At 36.2% G+C, this 18,132-nt stretch overlaps 2 protein-coding genes and 1 long non-coding RNA gene across 3 annotated transcripts; 1 reads left to right on the forward strand and 2 right to left on the reverse strand.

The window, feature by feature from the left end:
- Positions 1-1,456: 1,456 nt before the first annotated feature.
- Positions 1,457-5,686, reverse strand: ERH3 (P-loop containing nucleoside triphosphate hydrolases superfamily protein). Its single transcript, XM_016794058.2, has 7 exons — positions 5,309-5,686; positions 3,757-4,228; positions 3,344-3,541; positions 2,713-2,957; positions 2,410-2,568; positions 2,167-2,254; positions 1,457-1,995 (listed from the first exon to the last, which is right to left on the reverse strand). Exons 1-7 carry the CDS (start codon positions 5,428-5,430, stop codon positions 1,714-1,716), a joined length of 1,566 nt encoding a protein of 521 aa, XP_016649544.2. The 5' UTR covers positions 5,431-5,686; the 3' UTR covers positions 1,457-1,713.
- An 868-nt stretch (positions 5,687-6,554) lies between these two features.
- On the reverse strand, positions 6,555-12,422 carry LOC103328004 (Pyridoxal phosphate (PLP)-dependent transferases superfamily protein). Its single transcript, XM_016793875.2, has 9 exons — positions 12,052-12,422; positions 11,851-11,898; positions 10,884-11,012; positions 10,544-10,603; positions 9,966-10,122; positions 9,225-9,331; positions 8,995-9,053; positions 7,653-7,761; positions 6,555-7,267 (listed from the first exon to the last, which is right to left on the reverse strand). The coding sequence occupies exons 1-9, from the start codon at positions 12,112-12,114 to the stop codon at positions 6,815-6,817; spliced, it is 1,185 nt and encodes a 394-aa protein (XP_016649361.2). The 5' UTR covers positions 12,115-12,422; the 3' UTR covers positions 6,555-6,814.
- On the forward strand, positions 12,414-13,068 carry LOC103328003 (uncharacterized). Its single transcript, XR_513828.2, has 3 exons — positions 12,414-12,553; positions 12,737-12,816; positions 12,930-13,068. It is a non-coding gene; the product is annotated as an uncharacterized LOC103328003 (long non-coding RNA).
- Positions 13,069-18,132: the final 5,064 nt, after the last annotated feature.

An 18,132-nucleotide genomic window follows, 5' to 3' on the forward strand; every position in this document is an offset into this window, starting at 1 on the left:
AATGTAGCAACTGTTTTAAACATTGATACATAATGGTAATTCATTTATACATTAAACTAACACTTAAGGGCCTTGATTTGTAGTGCAGATCAGAGGTCCCAGGTTCGAATTCCCATGACATCTTGGTTGTGTGTGTGTGACTACCGCTTGTACTAAAAAAAAAAAACTAAAACTTAAAAGGCAACTTAATTTATCTCTAAAGTATTTACATTTTTTCTATACAAGCGATATTTGGGAATGGAGAATTGAACTTAAAATCTTAAATATAAGGGTAAATGCTTCTAAACACTTGAATGGCAAGCATTTACATTTGAGAGAGAGAGAGAGACTCACAGTTTGGAACACAAGTGGGGAGGCTCAATAGACCAACGTGGATCTTTACCCAACCAGGATTGCATTCACAGTCAAAACCAAGCAGTGTCTCATTAGAAGCCTTGCATACTCCTTCCCCACAATTTATATACTGACATTCAATATCTGCCATGCATGCCACATTATCATCACCACCACAACAAAAGTTAAATATCAAACAAAAACACCATTTGCTCAAAACCCAAATCCAACTTAAACCCAATAATACAAATTTGAATTAAAATCTACATATATCAAATCAAACCAAGTTAATTAATTTCAAGGGCAAATAGGTTGCTATCTATTTTACCTCCTAGTGAGTTTGGTGAACTCAACTGTGTGGAAATGATTGTAGTTGGATACAAGGTGAAGAGGGCAAGGAGAAGAAGAAAAGAAATGATATTGAGATTGAAATTGAAGGTTCCCATGATCTTTGTTGTGAGATGAGACAAGGTTGGTGGAGCAACTTAATTAAGTTGGAAACAGAAATTTTATTTATAAAGGTGGTTTAGTGTTGTGGTTGTGGCAATATGCTCCCTCAAAATGCACCCATATTGCCGCCTTTTTTCTGTTTCACACTCTTTTTTTTTTTTTTTTGTCTATGAAAAGCCAGCTTGGGGCATTGGATCATCACCAAAGACATTTTTTTCTTAACTCGATTCTTTTGTTTTAGGTTTTAAAACGCAGCCAAATTTTTAGGTCCGTCCAGCCAAGGAACTTTAGCCGTCCCAATCAATTGATGCAACCAAGTGCTCAAACTCGGAAGATGGGTTCGAGGAACAGGTGTCTTAGAAAAACAAAACAAATCAAAACCAAAACCCTTCAGATCCGATCAAGTAGCTTTGTCAATCCACTCATGTTATAATATATATATATATATATGTATATCTATTCATTGATATTGCACCCTAGATCCATGAAGTATCAACCACGTCGTCCATCAATTAATCCATATTATGACACATGGATTAGTATCACGTGGCACTGTACCTTCCCTTCCCGCCTAAAATATTTCCCTGCTTGTAGGCCATTTTGGCTTCGGAATTGGCCCATGAAAAATGTTTTGATGATAGCAGATACATTCAATCATAAGGATGTTGTATCATTCTCTTACTGAATGTCAAATTATAAATCATTGAATGAAATTTGCAGTGTATTAGTAGTATGAAGCAGATTATATACTCAGGCACGGTTACAGATACAAAATGGCACAACACTATGACACCTTTCCAACACTTGGAATGCACAAATAAATTTATGCCTAAATACAAAGGAAAAGATCAAGGAAAACAAGACACAATCACTCAGAAACTCGACCATGCAGTGCATCAATTTATCACCTACAATATGCGCTGATAAGATCTATCCTGATCCAAATTCGTTAAACCATTTCTCATGCCGTTCAATATCAGCTTGAGAAACACTCCGCTGGACCTTCCGCAAGGCTTCTTCGAAGTCACACATGGCAACGGGATCCTTTGAGATATCATCCTTGGACATGCTCTTAATCTCTTCACGCGTCTTTCCAGCTATTTTGCGCCTCATCCCATTCAGAGAAGCATCCCGGCAAACATTTGTGAGATCATCACCACTATATCCCTCTGTTCTGCGAGCCACATCATCAATATCTACGTCCTGAGCCACCTGATGCAGATAAATAGGAATAATTAGAAGCAATTTCCACACAAACCTTGGAAATAAACATAACATTTGTTTATTTTTTATAATAACATGTATGAGAAAAATTTACTTGCTCAAATTACGGTTTGACTACAATAACATAACAATAATACAATATTCGTAGTCAGTTGTTACCTCGACAGATTTCAAATTTATCCGAATAAGGGCTTTACGGCTCTCAAAATTTGGTAGCGGAATATATATACGCTTCTCCAGCCTCCTCCTGAATGAGTAACACTAGGTTAGATACATCAAGAGCGAACAGGCGTAGTCCATTGGCAAGATGCAATATACACACAGCTGACCACATAAACTCTTTCCAACTCAAATTTGAAGGCTAGGAGACTGAAACATAAATACAACAAAATAAGGGCCAACCTGAGTGCCTCATCTATGTCCCATGGAAAGTTAGTAGCGGCCAGAACCATCACTATTTTACGAGTACCATCTTCATTTGTGCCAGTATTGTTGACCCCATCAACCTGAACTAGAAGTTCAGATTTCACCCTTCTGGATGACTCATGCTCCCCTGATGCCCTAGAGAAATTGAGGTTTTGAATTTGGGTCAACGCAAGAAAAGATGCCTCATGCATATGTAAGTTTTCCACGAATATAACATACATGCAATAACATCTGAGAAGTTAATTAAGATATTTATGTAAAACTAGATTAAAATCTTACCCCCGGGAATTGCAAAGTGAATCAATTTCATCAATGAATATTGTACTCGGCGCATAAGCTCTTGCAAGATCAAATAAGCACCGTACCATACGTTCACTCTCTCCACGCCATTTTGAAGCTAAAGTAGCAGACGAGACATTGAAAAAAGTTGTTCCACACTCAGTAGCAACAGCTTTAGCAAGTAACGTCTTCCCAGTTCCAGGAGGACCGAACATAAGAACACCCTTCCATGGCCTCCTAATTCCCTGCAAGCAAAGAAGAAATAAGTTCAATCTGAAGAATGGACCATCTGGATAGAGACATTTCAGCATGTAGAATAAGAATCAATTGCTTCACTGAAATGCAGAAATGTAAAGTAGATACAAATTAAAGCCTGCTTTTTCAAAGTACAGATGTGAACACTATTTGGGTCATACTAATGTAACTACTTTCATTTGGATTCGTTTCAATGTCGTCAAATATATTCCAGAACAACAACAACCATACAAAAAGTAGCTACACAATTCAAAGTAAGATCCTAAGGAAGTGCAGCTTGTTAACGAAACTTAAGTGATAACATAGGAAAGATCGCATGCAAATAGCCATGTACCCAAGATACCATTATCATAATTGAGTTTCAATTCAACAATACCTGAAAATATTCAGGCATCCACAAAGGAAGCACAACAGCTTCCTCTAGAAGTCTTTTTGCTTCAGTCAAACCAGCAACATCATCCCATCTCACTCCAGGACTGGTTTCCAGCACATCCCTTTCAAGCATTTCAGCCAAATCAGGATCCGGTCCCTCGTACTGTGACCTCTTTGACTTTCCATCTTCAGCATCACCATTCTAAAAATTTCAAAAACAAATCAGTCTGCAGGACAATGAAAGATACTGAAACTATAGATTCAAACTTTGATGCTAAAAACTACGACACCAGGTCATAGTTTTCCATCACCTTGCAAAAAGGAAATATGAAGCAAATGATATCAAGACAAAAGTTTTTAGCACACCATAATTAACTAGTGATGGGTATTTGAATAATGATTATTGATAGAACTTACCGCTGAATCTGCCTTGCTAGATTTGCCGGAACCAGTGCCTTTCTTTCCAGTAGTAGATGTTCGAACCGCTGAGTTAGACCTACTTGATCCACCAGCCTTTGTACCACGGCCAGGTGTGCCTGTTCTTGTAGCAGAGCCACGAGCCCAAGTTGCATCTTGTGGTGACTTCCTCATACCACCTGGGCCAGCCTTTCCAGGTCTTCTACCTGTAGTGTCCCGACTTGGTGGCCTCCACACATCAGGATCATCCATGGGCAAACCAGAAGAAGTTGGGTATTCATCTAAGGGTTGAAAAACAAATGACGACTTAGCATGAATTGGAGGCGACGAAGGGCGTCGGCCCAAGGGACTTTCCTTAAATGCTCTTCTCTCTGCATCTAATTGTTTCACAACCTCTGCCTCCTCGGTAAGTGCTTTCTTTACATTCATCCATTTCGAGCGAATCAATGGATCATCAAGCGTGTTTAGGTGCCTGGAAGCAAATAAGATATTCAAATCTCTGCCAAGTAAACTTAGGGAGGAACAATAATCACAAAATTAATGCTATAAATCATAGAACTCCAATGATACATTCAAAACAGATCATAGTCTGGCAAAGGCCCATCACGCTGTTTTGGTAGAATATATACAAAAAACTTCTACAAAGAAATTTTTTAACCCTATTAATCTTTGGATGCTATTTGATAATGAGAACTGGGAAAACATCATCCTCTCCACTTTTCCCCAGTTGTCATGTAAATGAATACACATTAAAAAAAAAATCCAAAGCATATTCTTGTCAGGGCAAATCAACTGCACCCCTTGCAGTAGGCATATGGAATCCCCCCAACCCTCTCCCAAATAGTTTTCTTGCACAACTCATACCCCTTGTGGATTAATAAAAGCGAAAATCATAACCTTATAAAGTTAATTTTTTGCTCAATCTAGTTCAAATTTAATCATTTTATAAAAGTTGTTTCTTAGCTCAAATAGTTCAAACTTGAAAACATTGAAATTGTGCAAATGTTGCAATCTCATGGTTTAGGAAAGCTCTATATAGTTCAAATTTCATGTTTGTAATCTCTACTTCATCAATTAATTCATGGTTTCCGACACCCTGAAAGTAGATAGTCAGTTCCTTCAGAATGCGATAGTAATAATCAGTAGGACTAATTCTTTTCTCATTTGTTCATTTTCATATACAAATCAGAAAAATAAAAGTAAAGGGCCTCTGGCACTCATTAACAAAAATTTCCTTCGAAGAATGCCCAAAAATTCTCTTTCCACCTCCAACACTTTCAATTATCACAAAACAATCAAAACGAATGGACATTTTCCCGGAAGATTGGTTATCCATTGAAAAGATGTAGGAAAATGTAGCTAGAAAAACCAAATCTTGAGGTCCGCATGAATCAAACAGAGCCCAAAAATGCAATTCCATATACGCTCAAATTTCAAAAGAATGACCAACCAAAACCTAGAAATTTGCACACATATCCGAGACAGATAAACTTGTAACGAAAAGGAAAAAGGAAAGAGCACAAAAATTAAAAAAATAAATAAAGAAATGTACTTGTTGATCTGAGCAATGCCACCATCAAAGAAGATCAAGGAGGTATCGTAGAGCCCTTCCATTGCGTACTCTCTTGCCAGCTTCAGGTGGTCTTGCAGACCCACCAGAGTTGGCCCCACCATTCTCTCTCTTTCACTCTCTCGCTCGCTGGCTCTGATTTCTAGGGTTCCGCACAATTAGGGTTCATGTACTGAGGAAGAAGAAGCTCAAACTCGAACTCAACAGTTTCTCTCTTTAGAACCCTCTGTCTTTCTCTAGGACGATGAAGCAGCCCAGGGGCTTTTGACGTCGCCGTTTAAACGTTTCCAGGTTGGGGAGGAGAGGAATTTGTGAATTGACCAAATTGTCCTTGGTATTTAGTCGTTACGGGGTTGGGCTATGTTGGTGTGTGAGATTGGTTGTGGTTGTTGTTGAGTATGTAGGGCCCGCCCAACCGAAGTTTGAACACAACAGCTTGTTCAGTATTAAAAAAATATGGGCCCACAATGACCCAACCCAATACCCGTTTCATGATTTCTACTCATTTTCTTTCTTTTTGCTTTTTCCTTTTTCTTCTTTTTTTTCATTTTTTGAAGAGGTATGGTGGCAATTGGCAAACTCATTCTTAAATATTTCAAATTAAGGTTTCTTTCTAGTTCCCAACCCACCCTTGTGTCAAAAAGGAAAAAATAAGTTTCTTTTTCTTTCAATTTGTTTAAGTTATCGATGACTCTTGAAATGTTAAATCTTGTAACTTCTACCAAATGTTAAATCTTATAACTTTAGTGGTAGAGTACTTATACACACTCTTCGCAACTAGGAGAGAGAATAAATGAGTATGGCTACCTACCCTTCATCAATCTAGTTCATGGTTTTTAAAGTATTGGATTACGAATTGTAACATGAACACCACATACTTTTCAATTTCGTTAGTGTTAGCAGACACTAGAGAAGTCATGAGTTGAAATTACCCATGTGTGTGTCAAGAGGAAGTCAAGAATTACAATAATTATAATACCCATCCTAGTAAATAAACATATCAACAGAAAACACAATCATTCTCAAAGAAACCTTATTTTGGTGTCAGCATGAAAGAGTTTAGACTAATAGAGGCACAACTTATGATGGCACTACACAGCTTACTATTGTAACACAGTCAAAATTGTCTACCATACATACAGGAGCAACCAGGGCTGTGGTAGCTTCTACTTTCATTCTGGGAATTTGACACAATTTTTCAAAATGATTGTTTCCAATGCAGAAATAGTTCAAACAAAAGGAAAAGAAATATATGACCATATATATGTGAACATTTTTGAACCATGTATTGCATGTATTTTAAAGATCAATGTGTACAATAACAATACAAGCACATGTTAGAACTTAGGCATTGCCTACTTCATTGAAATTACTCTAATTCTTTTGCTGGCAGCAGACCCTCCATTATTCCAAAGAACCAGTTTCAAACTTGTGTAAACTGGCAAATAGACTTCCATTTCAATGTTGAATTAAATGCAATAGTTAAAGTTACTGAACCATTCCATCTCTGATCAATTCTTCTAACCCTCTCCTCAGCCTTTCTGCGGCAGCTTTGCAGTCATCCTCTAGCAAGCCACCAAAGGAGATTCTCACATTTCCTGGGCACCCACACGCACTTCCGGGGATCACCACCACCCCATGCCTGTGAGCAAGCCAGTGAACAAATTTATTGTCATCTACATATTTGTCTGGAAGCTTTGCCCACAAGTATATAGCACCTTCTCCACCTTTAACAGCATCTTTTCCGAGAGGGGAGAGCGCTTCTAGAACAATATTTTTATTCTTGACAAGACCTTTCACTCGTTCAGTGACCCATTCGGGTCCCATTTCCAATGAGTGGAGCGCAAGGTGCTGTGAAATTATTGACGCACAGATGGGAATGTTATCTTGAACTTTGAGGAGTTGGGTAGCAAAACCCTCTACTTCTGATGGGTATGCTATCTGCATAAATTCATCAATTGGCTTGAATCAGCAATGCTTACTCATGCATACATATGTTATCAAATATTTAGTTCAAAGAGAACAACCTTGACCATTTCAAGATCGATCAAAACTTCTATGACTCATGTTCATGCAAGGAAATGTCAAAAATATTTGATTGGTTAAATGGCTATTTGATAAGGTGATTGCCCATAAATGACCTTTTGACTCATGTTGATTTAGCTGATTTTCTTTGTCAGAATACACTACCACAAGAAACTTGAAGGTAATTATCAGCTAGCAAGATGCAAGCTCTATACCTTACTGAATGAAAGCAAAACTCAAATTCGTTTTCAAACCAGCTCTATCAACTTAACAAGCATAAGAGATAAGAAGTATTTCTTACATATCCAACTCGCCATCCCATCATCCCATAAGCTTTCGAGAAGGAAAAAATGTTGACTATGTGATTTCCCTCCACACATGTGTGTTTCAAATCATCATACATAAAATACCTGCAAAATCAAACTTTAAAACCCACATGTACTCTTGGATGCTTCAGAAGCAAACATTTAACACATTAATTCTTCAATCAAAAGCAGTTAACAATCCGACACCACTGGTGAAAAGGAAAGAAGAAAAAGATGTTTCTTTGAATACACTCAAGAGTACTCAGGTAAATAAGTCATCAATTTGGTATATATGTCATTCTTGATGGACCCAATCTAGTGCAAATGGAATGTATTAAAACCTATTTACACGTTAAAATTTTGAACTCAGTGGACTTCAACTATTAATATAAGTGTATATAGGTACTAGGCAATATAACCGAGACAAACTAACCTCTGCTGAAGCAAAGGGCAAACTCACATAACTGCTATTCAAGAAAGTTATGGACTGACATTACTGTGGGTCCATAATGTAGAGAGATTATAAAAGGCTTTCTTCAAAGAACTTTGATAAGGACAGAGAAATCTGTAGGCTCCCCCTTTTTAAAGCTACAGTAACCTATTCAAATGCTCAGTTGGACACACTGCCCAATTAAGGTTTTCTAAACAGTATTCCTGTCACTTTTGTAAATCCATTTTCCCTGGCATCCAAACATCTCAATCCAATTATAGGCAAAAAGTCATCTGAGTAAACATTCACTTCAGTAAAGCTCAGAATCTTTAAACTTGGAGATATTCAAAAGATGTCAGGGGGAGAAGGCCAAATGGTTCAGGTTATTTTTATTTTCAATAGAATGGAAGAATCAAACCAACTTACAGCCTCTTCCTTCTTTTGCTATTCTATTTTATTTCATCTTTTGCTTTCCTTCTGTACTATAATGGATCTCAGGCCCAATCTTCACATATCTTTACATAATTCCTCGTACAAAAACTCCAGATCAATTTGCATGCTAATCAAATTAGAAAAAAACTTGAATGTAGTATGCAGTTCACAATGTCAAACTTTTTTAATAGTCAGTGAAGTTTCATGGACAAAAACAGATGCAAGGATCACCATCATTGTTGCCATGAAATCAACTGAGATTTTGATCAGAGTAACTTCCATTCCTCCTAAAAGGGAACCCACAGGCAATGTTATGTGTGTGCCCTGAGATTTATACCAATGAATACACCCATGTTTGAACATGGACCAAATTCTAGATGAGAATCATATAAATCCATGTCATCAAGTCAGCAAAATAATGACTTAAGAACATATTATTGCAGCATTTCCAATCAGATAAAATTTAATACACTTACTCGTATGTATTATCCACAACAAGCCATGATCCAGCGTCTCTACAAATATCTGAAATCCTCTACTCACAAAGAGAGGAAAGAAAATAAGAAAAGCATATAGAATATCTCTAAGAAACCAAACAGTTTATTCACTCAATCAACACAACAAACTTTTTTGTATGCATACACAATCACAACAGCAAACTCTTTTGTACATAGACACGAATTGAGAGAGAGAGAGAGAGAGAGACCTTAAGAAGAGGGTCCGGAATATAGGTTCCACTTGGGTTGCCAGGATTAACAACCGTAACAAGTTTTGGGGTTGGCTTTGTTTCCGATAAGGTTTTCTCCAACCAGTCTGAAATAACAAAGTAGTATATATGATGTAAAGAAAGAATATTCACTGGACATACTCTACAGTCAATCACATTGCTTTATCTCAAATTCCACAAACATATTAATTCTCCAATCCACCTGGTAGAGAATTTGTGTGCCCCTTTTAATTCGTTCAATTTTAATCTAACATCAAGCACAAGCCCACCTATTTATGGGGCATCAATAGAAGATGCAACTTATATGTATAATGTACCTTAATTATGCATAGAAGCAATCAGACAATCCAATGCATGACAAATGATCCAAGTTGTAACTATCATGCCTGCCCCAGCACGTCCAAGATGGACTGTTGGAATGCACCAATAATTTATCACGAACCTAATGTAATATGTTATGATACTTTAGCAGTCTCAATATAAGTGATTAGACAGGGGAACTAAATATATGCAGCAGTCACAATTTATCATGCAATGACAACAGAAGATAACAAGCCTTTTTACTTGATTCGACCAATGGCAAACATTACACCCTTTCTGATACTGTGTGCTTATATTTATATCCAGATAGAAAGAGTAGAAATATCATTCGATGGAAGTTCAAAAATGTTGTCATTCTTTTATGTCCCTCTGCAATGAGAAGTTCATTAAGCTTCTCACCTGCATCTGGGTAAAGTGTCTCTGGGTGGCTAGGACCCACCAATATATTAGTGACTCCGGTCATCTGGAAGGACATGTAGGCATTGAAGTAGTATGGTGCAAACATAACCACAGAATCCCCGGAATCACACAATGTAAGAACAAGGTTCACAAATGCCTGCATTGAAATTGTTACAAAGTTATCCCAGATTTCTTGAAATGAGTTCTATAAAACTCAATATTTGTTGTCATATTCAAAAGGCTGAGCAACTAGAGATCAAAATAAATTGCAAAGATGACCATAATGTATGATTTTTTTAAGGTTATGTGTCTGAATCAGATGGTGCTACAGCTGCAAATATGAAATTCACCGGGCAACACAATTTTCCAGAGAAATATTTTATTTTTATCCTAATAGGTGCTAATCACTCGAAGTTTAGCAGGGAAGTCAATTTACTCCTCATTTCGGCTGCTAAGTTGCACAAATTATAAAACAAATAATTTGCCTTTCCAAACTTAACTTTGGTTTCTTTTCAAGATAAAGATATTTGTTCTTTTTTTATATGCAAATACACAACATAAAATACAATGATAATCACCTGATTTGCACCTGAAGTAACCATCACTGAAGATTTGTACAACTTATTTTCATTATGCAACTGCAAAATAAAGAAGGGAAAAAAAAAAGAGATGATAAAAGATGTTATAAATTTGTAGTTGCATTGTCATATTTTCAAAAATATTGATCTCAGACAAAGACAACAATCCTTGGCATAGTCCCTAAAGGGTAATTGTTAATAATGACATATAAAACAGAATATGACAAGCCATATATTATTCGAATATAACATTGAACAGAGAACCCCAAGTATCTCAACCGTATTAAGAGATTAAAATCGATCATAATTAGGAGAAACACTGAACTATTTCTAATCATACCTTTTTTACCAATGCCTCCCTGAGTTCAAGTATACCTTCATCAAAACCGTAACGACTAATTGAAGGCTCCCATACAAGTTCTTTCACCTTATCCAAAGCCTGTTTGGGTGGTTGCCAGTGAACTACTCCCTACAGCACATTTCAACCAAATGAACATTTAAGCCTATTTTCCAAACCTAACTAAGGGATAGAGAACACATAAAATAAGCAGTGATGCAAGAAAACTCCAATGTGATGAACAAATTCAAACTGCTTTTTAGAACATCCGTTCTGGCATGCATGCATATAATGCAACCCTCCGTTAAAAAATAGATAAATAAAAATAACATAAACAAGTTAGCAGATTTGGCAAAATATAGATTAAAAAATTGGTCAGGAATTTGGTGAACATAAATTAACATATAACAAAATAGAGTGTTTTATTTCATTAAGTTAACAAGTTGGCTCATGTTTGACAATTGGAACGGACTGGCTCCAATTAGTCATGATTTCAGAGATATGTTATTTGGTTCTCTATAATAGTTTTCAACTTGAAAGATGCATGTTTCAATTATTAAAATATTGGCACAAAAACTACTATAGGAAAAGGTTGCAATTCTTCTCTCATTTTGTGTTTCTTAAAAAGTATTTACAGCCAGAAAAGTAAACCAGATATGCACACACAAAGAGCTTGTTCACTCTTTAGGTGCATAGCTTCCTAGTCAAACACTCATTCTAACATGAATTATCAAATGCCTCTTTTGTATCACATTCATCGTTTCCAGCAATCAGAATCAGCACCAAACACGCCCTCACCCTCAAAGAACAAACTAAACGGTTTTCATTGTCCAATAACTTGGGTTTATCATTTATCTCAACGCCAAAACCAAATAAAAAATCATTTTCACTTCTCAATGCCTCCATGGTTACAGCAAAACATAAAACCAATCAAAATGAGATTTTAGTCCTTGGGATAAGAGAAACAAACCTGGGCCAGTGACATAGCATTCTTGGCTCCTCGAAACAATTGTTGTATCTGCAAAAACAACTACCATTTTCACCAAAACATATACTTTGGAACTACACCACAAACAATTCACACCCAAAGAAGAAGACCCAAAATTTGGAGATAAAGCAGATTTAGTTCAAAGAATTACAAAAAACCCAGTTGGAGTTTTTGCCTGAATACCTGAACCATGATCGGCATCTCAGTCTCCACAGCCCTCTTTGCAAGTTTTCCATATGAACCCATCTAGCCAACCAAACCCAATCCTCACAAATGATCTCCAAAATATAGCTATGCAACCCAATTACTGACCCTCCTCAAAACCCAAATTCTGAAACTTTCCCAGAAGGCAATGAAGAGAAGAAGAGATAAAAATAAAAGCTTTTTGGTTTTTTTGCTTCAAGGATAAGACCTCCACCTACCCAAAAAGCTTCCACCCTCACAACGTTTGGCACTTCTCTATCAATACGTTAACAAAGTAGGTAACGTTTATCAGCTAAGAGAGGAGACCATGTCTGCACGCGTCAACAACCCCAATTGCGTATTATAATTCCTCTCTCTGCATAATAAACAGTCCGAAAAAGATAAGGCAATTATACCAAACGCTTTTCTTTTACTTTTATTTCTTTTTCTTTTCTCTGTTCACTTTCAGAAAACAGATACTGAGTTGCGCATGGTATTTTTGGTACGTTTCTTTGACTTGCTTTTGTCTCCTGCTTGATGAATAATCTCATTTTCTTTTACCTTTTAGCTCTGCCGGAAAAGAAATCCACCGTTTTCACTTTTGCCTGGATGGACTTTAGTTAGGCAAATAAAATAAAATAAAAGCTCTTTCTTTTCCTGTATTTAAATTTCATTTTTGAACCAGAGTAAACCAGAAGAAAAAAAAACCCCCAGAATGAGCAAACTGACAAAGATGAATTATCTCAAATGGAAAATTATGGAATGGTAAGTAAATTATTTTTGAAGTTTATGACCATTTTTTTATGATTGTAATGTGGAATCTCCGAAAATTATGCTTACATTTACCAATTTTTTATCTTCTGTTTTGTTTAATGCAGTTGGGTCAAGTGTCGAAAACAGAGTAGCAGAAACAGGGGATCTACAAGACTTGGAGTTCCCATATTTCTGAACCACCCATTTTCTGCACCAGAATTTGGAGAATAGCAAGCAAAATAAAACATCTTATTTAGAAATTTCAAGGAAAAGACTTTTCCTGATTTGCTACGAAATTAGAGCCCCTCAAAATGACACAGCATAGTTTTTAATTTTTGCCTGCAAGAGATTCTCTATCACAGACTCTCGCCATCTTTTAATTGCAAAATGCAGAGAAAAATGGAGTTTTGAAAAAAAAAACTGGCATCTTGGAATCAGAGCTTAGGAGGCAAACAGAACCATTTGGTGTGATGTTCTATTCTGCAATATGTCCTCTTGATCTAAAGTCCGTATTGTATTTATTTTTATTGTACTTTAAATTTATTTTGTGCGAAGAGCCCTCTCAATTATGTAATTTGCAAAGTTATTCTCCTTTTGTTTCCCAAATTTTCAACTTTACTAGTATGTTTAGTTTAGTTATCTGAAATGGGCATCAGGATTATTCTGCTTCTTGACTTCCATCACGTTTATTGATTTACACAATTCATGACTTTCATATTTCATATAAGTAAACATATCATATGGTACATATGGAGTTATGTCTAAGTTATCGAATACTTGATAACTACTCTCTTAACATGTCTAAATTGTCCAATAATTTTTTTAAAATATTTTTTTAGGATGAGTAGAGTTTATTTAGATGTGTATTAGGTATGATTTATTATGTTTTACAAAGATTTATAATTGTTGATGCCCAAAAATGGATGATTACTGATGGGACCAACTTAAAGGTGTCTTGCCTTCGATTATGGACCTCCTTAGCGCAAAGACGGTGAGACCTTGGCACCAGTGTGGTATTGGCCGAAAGCTCTCTTATGCTTAAGTTAGCTAAGTATAGAGTGAGTAGGTAATTTAGTAAAGTAAGGGTACAATAGCCAAATTACTATTATTTTGTGCATTTGGGCAAATGCCCTATTTATAAAGGAGATGAGAGGAACCTTGAGGTAATATTTCGATGTGGAACTTGTGGACATCACTTGTGGGGCTGCTAGGTGTCCTTGGTCTTAGGAGGGCCTTTGTTGGTCTTGATCAGCAATTGAACTTGCTGATGCTTGTTGTTTTTGGTCTCTTGGTACCAAAGAGGCTAATCAGATACGATACAAACAATAATTTAACATATAAAAATTATGGATTTTTAGTAAAGACATATTGGTGAAATTACATTGCAGTAGTGTTGTGAGGGTCATGCGCAACTATTATACAACAACGTAACTGCGCAATCGGCAAGTGTTATTGTCAGCAAGGTCTAAAATATCGGGAGTTTCAGAAATATCGGTGGTCCAAAAACACGGATATATCGATGGAAATATCAAGGAAATATCGATATCGATAAAAATTGAATAAAAATCACGGAAATTATGAGAAAAACTTGGAAATTTTTATTGACACTTTAGAGGATGTTTACTTAGTCAATTGTCTATTATTTTATCACAAAAAATTGGAAGGAAATGCATGGCATGGTGGGTTTGAGTGAGTTAAGTTGATTATGTAGCGACCTGACAAACACTGTGACTTTAGAAAATATGTAGTAATTAATGAAAGAAAATTAAACACACCATAATTTTTTAGTTATAATAATGTACTTCAATATATTACACTTGATACATATGATAAAATATATGAGCTTAACCAAAAAAACAAAGATAAAATGTATGAGTAACTTAGTACCACATAGAAATAATTCCTATTAAAATTCAAACTTAGTATCACATATAATGAACAATATTAAAACTCGAAGTGAATAATAATAAAACTCCATAATATATAACAACAACAAAATACTACTCCATTATAAAATAATAAATAACATTAAATATATGCTTAAATTTATTCTTAGGGAATTTTTTTAATATGGAAATTTATCTTAGATAATATTAGCTTGCAGACATTTTTAAAGACTTTATAAATATTACAAGTTGAAGGTGTAAACAAAAACTCAGCCACAACTGAGTTGGATAAGGCGCTGGCTTTGATGAGAAAGGGAGGGGGTTCGAATCCCTCTGTGCGCAAGATGGAGGCTTTTCAACATTTTTCTTGTCTTTTTCAGTTTCATATCGCGATATTATCGATATATTGACCATTTCAGATTGAATTTGAACGAAAATATCCTGATATTTCGGCGATATTATCGAGGATATTATTGATAAATTGACGAAATATAAATGGAATGTTGAGAAAATATCCCAAAAAAAACGATATTATCGCTGAAATATCGGCGATAATATCGAAATTTAATTCATTGGTTGCCAGTTGCCAAGCATTATCCTATAAACCTTTTTTGTGTTTAGGAGGTCAAGCAAACTAAAACATAAACATGTGGAGAGAATATAGCAGCTTTTACATGTTGTAATGGTGGTGATGAAAAGACAAGAGAAAGTTTACAATGAGAAAATAACTTTTGTAAGCCAATGTATATGGACCTACTCTTATTCTTCTATCTTATTCTCTTTTTCATTTCTTTTTTTCTTCAAGAGTCTACAATTTGGCATAGTCATTTTCATCATTATGACTAATAGTGGATGCAGAAAAAGGTAATAATACCTATATGTGCACATTCTTCCTTAGTTCCTCGTATCTGTATTGAGACCTAAGAATGATCATTTCCTATATATGCTAATTAATTCTAAAATTCCTACTAGACCATCTTAAAAGGTAACCAAAGAGAGGAGGAGGAAGAATAAGCAAAATAATAATGGACATTGTCCTACATATTACTATGTTGATCTTGTAGTCTTTGACTGCAATACAAGCATCAGAACCCATTGCAAAGTCAAATTGTGATCTTTAACTGTAATTTCGGCCGAGTTGGGCCACCCTTGCCTTTAGTGGGGTTAGCCCATGCTTTACCTAGTTACAAGATTTTTTGGCCCATAAGGTTGAATGGACATAGACGGGCCCTATCCATGTGCTAACATCTATCTCTGCATATTAAGGTGGATTTCTACATTTGGCTTGTATATCCATCATATTTTACCACATAGAACTTGAGAGGACAAGTAAGCAACCTTATTTTGGTATAATGGACTAAATAGTTGCAAAAGAGTTAATAACAACTATCTCTGCACCTTCTTCATCAATTCTTCATTTCTGTATTCAGACATGAGAATGATCGTTTCCTATATATGCTAATTAATTCCAAACTTCCTACTAAACCGTCATAGAAGGTAAACAAATATAGGAGGAAGATTAAGAAGCAGAAGAATGGACATTAGCCTTCATATTACTTTGTTGATCTTTAACTGCAGTACAAGCATCAAAAGCATCCATTGTGAAGCCAAACTATGGTATTTGACTGTAAATCAGCCTAGTAGGGACAGTCCAGCCTGCAGTAGGGTTAGCCTAGGCTCTACCAAGTCACAGGATTTTTTGGCCCTTAGATTGAACAGACAGGGTCGGACCCATCCTACCTTGAATAGGTTAAACCCATGCCTGAACAACTATCTCTGCATATCTAGCTGACTTTCTACATTCGGCATGTATATCCATCACATTTTACCACATAAAATTTGAGAGGACGAGCAAGCAACCTTCTTTTGGTATAATGGACTAAGTAGTTGCAGAAGAGCTAATAACAACTATCTTTGCACATTCTTCATCAGTTCCTCATTTTTGTATTGAGACATGAGAATGATCGTTTCCTATATATGCTAATTAATTCTAAATTTCCTCCTAGAGTGTCATAGAAGGTAACCAATTAGAGGCGGAAGAAGAAGAAGTAGAATAATGAACATTGTCTTTCATATTACTCTATTAAGCTTGTGGTCTTTGACTACAGTATAAGCATCAAAAGCACCCATTGCAAAGCCAAATTGTTGTTTTTTACTCTAAAATGGGCCTAGCCAAGCAATTCAAACCTTGAGTGGGGTTAGCCGAGGCCTTACCTAGTCAAGGGTTTTTCTGGTCCTTAGGGTTGAATGGACATGGTCGAGCCCCACCCTATCTTAAATAGGCTAAGCTCATGCTTTAACAACTTTCTTTGCATATCTAGTCAGCTGTCTACATTTTCCATGTATATCCATTACATTTTACCATATAAAACTTGAAAGGACGAGCAAGCAACCTTCTTTTTATATAATGGACTAAGTAGAAGAAAAAGGTAATAACAACTATCTATGCACATTCTTCATATGTTCCTCATTTATATATTGAGACATGAGAATGATCATTTCCAATTTATGCTAATTAATTCCAAAGTTCCTACCAGACCATCATAGAAGGTAACCAAAGAAAGGTGGAAGAAGAAGATGCAAACGAATAGACATTGTCCTTCATAATACAATGCTCCTCTTGTGGTAATTGATTGTAGTACAAGAATTAGAACCATGCATTGCAAAGCCAAATTGTGGTCTTCGAGTGCAAAATGGGCCGAGCTGAACCAGTCTAACATTGAGTGGGGTTAGCCTAGGCTCTACCTAGTTATGAGTTTTTTGGCCTTTAAGGTTGAAGGGACAGGGTCAGGCCAACCCTATCTTAATTAGGCTAAGCCCATGCCTTAACAACTATCTCTGCATATCCAGTTGGCTTTCTACATTTGGCTTCTATTCTTAAGCAACATTTCTTTTGTATAATGGACTAAGTAGCTGCAGAATAAGGTAATAACAGCTGTCTGTGCAGCTTCTTCATAAGTTCCTCATTTATGTATTGAGACCTGAGAATGATTGTTTCTTATATATGCTAATTAATTTCAAACTTCCTACTAGATCGTCATAGAAGGTAACCAAAGAGAGAATGAAGAAGGAGAAGCAAAAGAGTGGACATTGTCCTTTATATTACTATGTTGATCATGTGGTCTTTGACTGCAATACAAGCATTAGAAGCACCTATTGCAAAGCCAAATTGTGGTATTTGACTGTAAAATGGGCAGAGTTGGGCTAGTCCAACCTTAAGTGGGGTTAGCCTATGCTCTACCTAGCCACAGACTTTTTTGGCTTAGGGTTGAACATACAGGGTCAGGCCCATCCTATCTTAAATAGGGAACTGAAGTTGGCCCGTAGATCGTGAGCTCTGTCCTACATTATCTTTAACCAATTTCAGGTTTTGATGTGGACTATCTGCAACAGCTCAATATTGTATTTCCTCTACTATCATGGGGAACGGGGGTGTTGGTTT

Source organism: Prunus mume, linkage group LG4, assembly GCF_029339155.1.
Source record: "Prunus mume cultivar Tortuosa linkage group LG4, ASM2933915v1, whole genome shotgun sequence".
Lineage (NCBI taxonomy): Eukaryota > Viridiplantae > Streptophyta > Magnoliopsida > Rosales > Rosaceae > Prunus > Prunus mume.

Bases quoted from the DNA above. Each gene is read 5' to 3' on its own strand.
- ERH3 (XM_016794058.2), bottom strand. From the start codon at position 5,430: ATGGTGGGGCCAACTCTGGTGGGTCTGCAAGACCACCTGAAGCTGGCA. The intron at 4,229-5,308 runs GTACATTTCTTT...ATTTGCTTCCAG, and splicing joins GGCATTGCTCAGATCAACAA to GCACCTAAACACGCTTGATG. The intron at 2,958-3,343 runs GTATTGTTGAAT...CTTTGCTTGCAG, and splicing joins GGATGCCTGAATATTTTCAG to GGAATTAGGAGGCCATGGAA.
- LOC103328004 (XM_016793875.2), bottom strand. From the start codon at position 12,114: ATGGGTTCATATGGAAAACTTGCAAAGAGGGCTGTGGAGACTGAGATG. The intron at 11,013-11,850 runs GTTTGTTTCTCT...AATGTGCTGTAG, and splicing joins ATGCTATGTCACTGGCCCAG to GGAGTAGTTCACTGGCAACC. The intron at 9,332-9,965 runs GTGAGAAGCTTA...TTGTTATTTCAG, and splicing joins GACACTTTACCCAGATGCAG to ACTGGTTGGAGAAAACCTTA.